General features: G+C 42.2%; 1 protein-coding gene across 6 annotated transcripts in view; it reads right to left on the bottom strand.

Moving 5' to 3' along the window:
• Fxr1 (FMR1 autosomal homolog 1) overlaps window positions 1-8,867 on the bottom strand; it is a 61,074-nt gene extending 52,207 nt beyond the window's left edge. For 4 of the 6 annotated variants that reach the window (XM_042669836.1, XM_042669830.1, XM_042669833.1 and 1 more), the window contains exon 1: window positions 8,783-8,850. In XM_042669836.1, the coding sequence (XP_042525770.1) occupies window positions 8,783-8,833 (51 nt within the window). In that variant the 5' untranslated portion in view covers window positions 8,834-8,850. Of the gene's footprint in view, window positions 1-8,782 lie in introns of all 6 variants that reach the window. The other 2 variants (XM_042669835.1, XM_042669832.1) reach the window with 1 other exon arrangement.
• Window positions 8,868-9,194: the final 327 nt, after the last annotated feature.

The raw sequence follows: 9,194 nt of genomic DNA on the forward strand, positions 1-9,194 counted from the left end.
TTGGAATAAATCAAGTTTGTACATTCCACCTGTAACTGTAAAATTAGAAATGTGAATGCATACATAAATACATACATCTATATTTTTTAAACTTGTGTGATACCTGGCATAGTGGTACATGCCTATAATCCCAGCACTTGGGAGGCCTATTCAATGTGCTTATTTTAATTCATTTATAAATTACTTATACTTACACACACATAATTTGTTTGCCAGGAATAGTAGCCTATAATGTCACCGGCTGGGAAAGTTGAGATACTAAGATCATTTGAGTCCAGGAGTTCCAAGAACAGCCTGGATAACACAGAAAACCACATTTAAAAAAGAAAAAAAAAAACTAAAACTCAACTTTGAAGATTAAAGACCTACATAACTAAATCTGCAAAGCTGACAATTACTGATACTTATTTCAAGCCAATGGACACATTTAACAATTAAAATGCACTTTTTATTAATTATATTGCAGAAGTTATTTCATTACAGTAAATCCTGGTTAAAAATGTCACATACACGTACATACACACATAAAGCCTTCATGAGTTGGGAGTGGAGTGTGGTTCAGCAGGTAAGAACATTTGCTTAGTATGTAAGGCCCTAGGTTTAATTTCTAGCACACACACAAAACTATCCTTCCCCATTATTATTACGCATTTAACTGTTGTGAATAAAAAACTAGAGGTCAATGAGGGTGCCAAAATCCACCAAGCAATCAAGCACATAGAACTATTCAGGCTACTCCCCTTTTATGCATAACCCAGCAGGTCCTGCCCCTCTGCTCAGACTGGCTGTGGTGCCCTGGCTTAGAATCTGTAACAGGATGTAGTTTAAAAGGAATAGGTTGTAATTAACAAGAGCAATATGTAACAAATTCCATGAGCTTGTAACAAAGATATCTTAATTAAGGTGTAGGAGGAAAAAGATGTAACTAAAGTTTAATCAACCAAGGACAAAGCAGGAACTTTACAGAAAAACAATTCTCAGAAGACTGACAGGAAGCAACCCACTTTGATAGAAAAAATGCACTTTTATAGAAAAATATGTTTTCTCATAATTTATTCAGTCATTATATAGACTGAAGACTACTATGTACAAAATGCACATTATCAAACTACTAGAAAATGTGTTCAAGATGGCTTCCAACTATGAAACTATAACAAGAAAATCTGTTGAAATTGTTTTGGGAAGAAGGAAGGGAGAGTGATAAAGGAGGGGGAAGTAATTGGAAAATACTGGAAGCACTTAGAAATATAACAATAAAACATCCCTCCAAGTTAAAAAAAAAAGTCTTCAAAATAACAAAAAAGTCTTTAAAAAGCCATGGCAAGAGAAACATAATTATATATAAATATAAATATAATTAAGTGGCTGAATTAAGAAAGGGAAGCCACAGTATTTTCACAATAAAGTCCTATGTTAATAATAAAAAAAAGAAAAAGGAAAGAAAGGGAAGCCAGTCTATCCAAGGGGCCAGAAAGAGGACTATTCAAGGCCAATTCAGGCAGAAACATTCACAAGACCCCTTCTCAAAGAATCTGTAAATAAGCACAGGGATGCACACCTGTCATCCCAAACTATGTGGGAGACTAAGATTGGGAGAACTGTGGTACCAGCACAAGCCAAGGCAGTAAAGCTGGACACAATAGTGTATGCTTGTGATCCCAACAAGGATAGGAGGCCCAAAAGCTGGAGCATCATGGTTTAAACATTCCCTAGAGAAATATGAAGACACTCCCCCCACCCAATAACCAATAAATGATAAGGCTGAAGACATAGCTCAGTGGTAAATGTGTTAGCCTAGCAAGCATGAAGCACTTCAATCAAACCCTAATACTGCTTTAGTACAGACAACCAGGCACTTGTGGCTCATGCCTGTAATCCTAGCTACACAGGATGCTAAAATCTGAGGATTGCGGTTTTAAACCAGCCTGGGCACCAAACTCTTCATGAGACTCTTATCTCCAATTGGGTGCTATGAGTCAAAATGGTAGAGCACTAGCCTTGAGCAAAAGAGCTCAGGGACAGCACCCAGGCCCTGGGCTCAAGGCCCACCACCACCCCCCCCCCAAAAAAGTACATATAATTATGTGCATTACAAGTATATCCAAAAGTACCTTACTCACCAACACCTTAAAACTACCGTGGAGGATGTAAACACTATCAAATACAAAAAAAAAATGTAAGGTGTATATATCGTTAAATTATTCTACACAAAAGTAAACATTTTTTAACATTTTAACCTAATATATTCTAAATATTATTTGAGCTATATAATTTTTTTTTTAGTTCTTGCTGGTACTAAGAGTCTGAACTCAGAGCCTAAGCTGTCTTCCTCACAGCTGGCACTCTACTATTTGAGCCACAACTCCAGCCCCATATTACTGGCCAACTAGAGAAGGGAGTTAAAGGGCTTCTCTGCCTGGGCTGGCTTCCAATCACAAATTTTCCAGGTCTCAGCTGCCTGAGTAGCTAGGATTACAGGTGTGTGCCACAGGCACCATAAATTATTGGTATGATTTACATTCTTTTACAAACTATCTTAATTGAGACTAACACTTCTGAACTCAGCAACTGGTGGCTACCATTTTGAAAAGAGCATTTTTGTAAAGAAAATATAGGCCAAATCATTACTGTAGGAATCATCACAATTCCATCCTTGTAATTTTCATTGTACTAATTGGTTATAGCTTGCAAACTACCTAATTGTACTTTAAAAAAAAAACTACCATATGGTTTAAAAAGATAAACTCTATAGAGTCAAAGATCAGAGTTTGAATCTTGAATCAGCCTTTAATTCCTTAGACTCAGCCTTATTATCCATAAATGGTGTTAACTGCTTCACTGTGGTAAAGGACTTGCATGTACATTTATGTGCAAGACACACACACAAACACACACTGTCTTAATTAAATCTAGCTGAGGCAGATGACCTGAGAACCAGGCCAGGACATTTTACCCCCAACATGCCCCACTGTGGAACTCCTCAGCATTTAGGAAACATTGATTTAATTTTTAAAATTGTAGCCAAGCTCATGGGCCCATACATGTAATGTGGACTGAGATGAGAAGGAAGAAAAGTCCATTTCATAAAAGCTAGGTTGGAAACATGGCTCATGGTAATATAGTGACAAGGAAACCAAATAAGCTAAAGATCCTTAGTTCAAACACTGTAACTCAGACACCCAGGAATATAACCACTTCACTATAATCTATAGAGTTTATTATTAGTGACAGAATACCTAATGTGTAATTTAGCTGATACCCTCAAATTTTATTTAATATTAACCTAAATGAATAAAGAAATTAATTATGCATGTTACAGTATAAGTTTTGTAATGTTATATTCCTAGCAGCATATCATGGTACATGCCTCTAATCCCAAAAGAGGCAGCTGAAGTAGGAGGAAGCAAGCCAGCCTGGATTATAAAGCAAGACGGTTTTCCTTTAAAAAAATAAATAAATAAGGGCTGGGAAGGTGGCTCAGGGTAGAGCGCTTGCCTTGCATGCATGAGGCCCTGGGTTTGATTCCTCAGCACCACATAAGCAGAAAAGGCCAGAAGTGGCGCCATGACTCAAGTGGTAGAGCGCTAGCCTTGAGCTGAAGAGCTGAGGGACAGCACCCAGGCTCAGAGTTCAGGCCCCACAAATGACCAAAACAAAACAAAAATAAAGAAATAAAAATAAAAATTTTAAAAAGCCTGGCATCAGTGGCTCACACCTGTAATCCTAACTGCTCAAGAGGCTGAAATCTGAGGATTATAGTTCAAAGCCAGCCCAGGCAGAAAAATCCCCATAAGACTCTTATTAACCAGTCAAAACTAGAAGTAGAACTGTGGTTCAAAGTTGTAGAGCAACAGCTTTGTGCAAAATTGCTTAGGGATAGAGCCCAGGCCCTGAGTTCAAGCCCCATGAGTGACAAAGAAAAGACAGCTCTAAAAGTAATTAACTTTATAAATGGGCCTGACGATTTTATTCACCTATATTAGACCTTTTACATATACTTACAACACCATAGAAATGTTCCTCTATATGAGCCAGAAATAATGAAGTACTTTTAACTTCTATTTAAAGCTGTATATAGTATACCTACTTATAGCTCAGAGATGAGCATGTTTATCATACAAAACGCCAAGTTGACCACCAACACTAAAAAAAGTACTGTATTTAACTCAAGATTATAATAGTGCAATATTCCAAAGTCTAATATGGTAAAGGTAGTCATGACACAAGGGCATTTTTAGTCTCAACAATGCAACCCCTGAGGTTGAGAGAAGAAGACTGCAGGAGCAGAAAGTTCCAAATCCTATGTTGCATCAAAACAGCCAAACCCCACTTTAAAAAAAGTTTGATTCCATAGGCATCAGTTAAAAATCACTTTTAAGCTAAGTGCAGTGGTGTACACCTGTAACTGCAGCTCTTCCAAGGGAGAGCAAGGGTGCAAGGTCAGAATTAAACAACCTAGCCCAGGCCATAGAGGAAATTCCAACCTCAAAATTATGGAAACAGCTGGGTGCTGGTGGCTTATGCCTGTGATCCTACTTAATCATGAGGCTGAGATCTAGAATCAAGATTCAAATCCAGCCCAGAAAAAGTCAAGTGAGCAAAAGAGCCAAAAGTACAACTGTGGCTCAAGTGGCAAAGCACTAGTGTTGAGTAAAAAATAGTAGGGACAGTGCCCAGGCTCATGTACACACACACACACACACACACACACACACACACACACATACACACACACACATACATATATATTTATAAATAAGTATATATACAAATATATGAAAACAGTAATAGCAACAAGAGGACACTTTAACAATAAAGCATTTTTGATTAATGAAAGAGTAATACTGTAGAATGTTAAAAAAAATCAACTGCAAAAACCAATTTTATGAAATACACATATTCATCTCTTCCAATTTCTTAGTCTTCTGGTTAAGATAAAGTATAGAACACATCTTCTACCTTAATAAAGTTTTGAAAAAGCACTTTACAAGTACCAAAGTAATGGGCTGGGAACGTTGGCTCAGTGGTAGAGTGCTTGCCTTGCATGCATGAGGTCCTGGGTTCGATTACTCAGCACCACATAAGCAGAAAAAGCCAGAAGTGGCACTGTGGCTCAAGTGGTAGAGCACTACCCTTGAGCTGAAAGGCTGAAGGACAGCAGCCAGGCCCAGAGTTCAGGCCCCACGACTGACAAAAAAAATTAAAAAAAATATATAAAGTACATTAGTAAATCCTTAAGATGTTGCTATAGGTAGAAAGGGTACAAAAGCCAGGTCCAGGTATTTTTTGGGTCCGGTCGTGGGGCCTGAACTCTGGGCCTGGGTGCTGTCCCTCAGCTCTTGAGCTCAAGGCTAGCACTCTATCACTTGAGCCACAGCGCCACTTCCGGCTTTTTTTTTAAAATTTTTTCTGCCTATGTGGTACTGAGGAATCGAACCCAGGGCCTCATGCATGCAAAAAAGAGCTCTACCACTGAGCTAGCTACCTTCTCAGCCCCAGGTCCAGGTATTTTATATCAAATTATACCCTACCACCAAGTGTGTAATTGATAACTTCCCATTCTTTTCCTTCCTACTGATTTATAAGGCTGTTGACCTTTCTCTGTAATTAAAGATCTATTATTAAGCTAAAATTTAAAAAGACAAAATATTTAGCATGCAAAATCTTTAGCTCTTCACTGGTTCTGTAATAGAGTTTCAGTTCACTGATATCTACACACCATTGCTTTAAGCAGTAATACTGGCTACATACTTCAAGCAGGAATAACGTAGCTGTAGTACCACAACTAATGCTAGCGGTACTCTCCCATAATCCCAGCACCAGGGAGCTGAAGGCAACTAACAGACTTTGGAAACTCAATGAAAATTTACAATTATAGCCAAAGCATTTATGTCTGTGAGGACAGACTTCAGAATCAAATGTTAACAGCTCTTCAATTTCAAGGCAATTTATGTTTTTTAATGCGCTTCTAACAATCCCTCATTGATCAAATATTATTTTCTAATTAGAAAAAAAGTAAACTGCTCCTATGCAAAAATCATCATCTTACACTGTGTAAGCCTATATATAAGAAACCATGGGTATGACAACATTAAGAAGAGGACAAAAAATATGCAAGGAACTAGGGATGTCAGATTAACTACTGAGGGCCTATGAGCAATATACAGGACAATCCCTTCATCACCAAGTGGTGGTAACACAAATGTAAAGAATATAAACTAGTAAAGAAGGAACCCCTGAGTTCACACTTCAATACAGTAAAAAGTAAAATAAGTCTGTTTCAGGAAAAAAACAAAACAAAACTTACTCTAGGTAAACTAGCCTCAAATGTAACTACTATTCAGTGGAAAAGTTTCTAGTAGACACTAGATTTAACAACAAAAAAAAAACAAAACAAAACATACCGGCCAGGCTCTGGCTACTCAGGAGAATTGAGGTTCAGAGAACTGCAGCTCAAAGTCAGCTCCGGCAGAAAAGTTTGCCTGAGACTCTTATCCCAATTAACCACTCAAAATCTGTTAGTGGTGCTGTGGCTCAAATGGTAGATCAATAGCCTTGCGTACAAATAGGCTCAGGGGCTGCACGCCCAGGCCTGGAGTTCAAGCCCCACAACCAAGGGAAAAAAAAAAAAATACTGGGAGCCACTCTGCTGCATCATATCTCTCATTTTACAAACAGACACACACACACACACACACACACACACACACACACACACACACAGTGGATTATGGCTGCATAAAATGTCAAACGTTGAAACATGAACTTTTAGTACACACAAATGTGGCTAAACGTCCTTCCCAACTCCTGCCAAACTCGCAGCTCACTTTTAAGGTAAAATAGGTAAGAGTCAAGTCTAAGTAGAACCAAGCACTAGATTTGTAGCATAAAAAAAGTAATCAGTAATACTCCAGAGTTTCACTATAGGAAGTATATTATGAACTGACTCAGGAAAAATCATGAGAAACCAACCAAAGATTATAAAAAATTTTTACAAAGCCAAACTGATTACCTTATAAAAAATGACAATTGTGCAGCAGACTAAAAACCTAATAAAATTAGGTAAGAAATTACATTCTAACATCTACATGATACAAAAGAACTTGTTAAAACAAAGCAAACGCTTTTTCAATAAACTGGAAAATGAAACCTAACCACGTGTATGATGAGAGGAATGATGAAGCATTACCCGAGACAGGAAAAGTTCGTACTAAATCCATTCCTTGTGGTCCAGATAAACCAATCATCTTCATTGGTTCTGGGAAAGCAACCTCTTACTTTCAGTGAGAAGTAGTCAAATTTCACTTAGTTCATTTGTCTGACACCAAGTTTTATCAAGACTATAAACCAGTTACATGTTAATAGATCATACTCTTAAATAAAAACTACTTTCCAACAGGCACTGCTTCTAGTTTATGCAGTTTACAGTTTTGTAAAAAGCCTCTAAGAATCCATGATACTCTGCACAACTGTGACTCCTTAATGCTATTACCACGTGACTAACCCACAAAACTAATCAATGTATTAAGGAAAATCTGGCTGAAAATAGGAAATCGTGATCAGATACACTGAAATGAAAACGTGTAAGAAATCGTTGTGGGTATGCACAATACCCACGTATTAGAAGAAGGCTCGTCATAAAAATAGCCAAGACTCTCAAACATCTGAGATGCTTGGCTTACTGAGATTGACTGACAGACAACAGCTGGGGGAGATTTTCTATTGATCTTGTAACCTCCTGGCATACTTCAGGAAAAAGAAAATCGGAAGGAGATCATTACAATGGTAAAAAAAAAAATACTGTTAGGACTTCATTTTCAGTTACTTGACACCCCCCCCCCCAACACACACACACACAGAAAGGCCGAGAAATTCCTCTACTTCAGAATCCGTTTACCAGCCCTGATCACATAGCAATGCATCTCCTCAAAGGAAACGAACAAAAAGAACCTCGTGGAGAAAAGGAAAAGAGAAAATCAAAAGGGTTTAAGAAAAACCTTACAGGGTACCTGACAGAAGTCACCGCCCCACCTGCCCCTCCGAGTCCCACATTTTAAATCTTCAGAACTCTCCCCTTTTCTTCCGTAACAGAGGGACTTAAGGCGCCGCCCCGATTTCCCAGGCCGTAAAAATCATTTCGCCCCGCCACATCTCAAGGTTTTTTTTTCTACTTCACTCTTCCATTCGACCCTTTCGCCGGCTCCCCTCCCCCCCTGCTCCGACACTAGAGATTCGTGGGCCCCGACCCCGAACAATACGAAGGTGAATTCCTCAGATTCCGCCCGACGCCCCCCTCCCCCGGCGGCGGGGAGGGGTCTGAGCCGCGGGCCGCAGCTCCCGCCAGGCCTGGCCGGGCCGGAACCAGCCGGGGCCGGGCCCGGGGGGGGGGGGGGGGAGCGGCGGGACCGCGACCCCAGCGCCGCCCGCCCGGCTCCCACCTCAGGCGCTGGGCCTGCTCGCTCCAGCCTCCCCGCCGCCCAGCCGCTGCTCGGCTCGCCCCCGCCGGCTCGCCCAGGGGCCTCACCCCCGGCCAAGAACACGGTCCTCCCGTAGGGAAAGGCCAGGGGCACCGGCGAGTGGCTTCAAAACATAGCGGAGCCCGGGCCCCCGAGACCGTTAAACCGCGGGCAGAGTGGAGACCAGCGCGGAGCCTTGTGTGGCCTCGGGTTTCAGCGCAGCCGCGCTTCCGTCCGCAAACTTCACTCCCGGGGACCACCTACGCCCCCCCGCAACCCGCCCCAGCCCCCGGCAGACCCCCACGACGCGGCCACGGGGCCAATACCTTATAGAAAGCCCCGTTGGAGCCGCGAACCTCCACCGTCAGCTCCGCCATGTTGGAACCGCAAAGGCCGCTGGGAAGAGATTCTAGAAACTTTCCAACCCGAGGGGCGGGGGGAGGGGCGTGACGGAGCGGGGGGCGGGGAGGGGGCGGGGACTGGGATTCCCCGCCCGCGCCCCGGGGTCTCAGCGTGCGGTCTCGGCTCTCCCCGCGGCTCCCGCGCTCCTCACCGGCCCGCGGGGCTCCGCCCGCCGCGGCCCCACGCCCGCCGTGCTCCGCACAATCGCTCGACCTCCGCTGACCCGTCTACGTCTCCGCCCCGCGGGCCGCCGCCCGCCCTCCCCCGGGCGCGTCGCCGGGACGCCGCGGCGTCTCCCGGTGGTTGCTCGAGGGCCTCGCCCGGTGCCCGGTGGAC

Source organism: Dipodomys spectabilis, unplaced genomic scaffold (genome assembly GCF_019054845.1).
Source record: "Dipodomys spectabilis isolate Male_0828 unplaced genomic scaffold, ASM1905484v1 ptg000506l, whole genome shotgun sequence".
In the NCBI taxonomy this organism is placed as follows: domain Eukaryota; kingdom Metazoa; phylum Chordata; class Mammalia; order Rodentia; family Heteromyidae; genus Dipodomys; species Dipodomys spectabilis.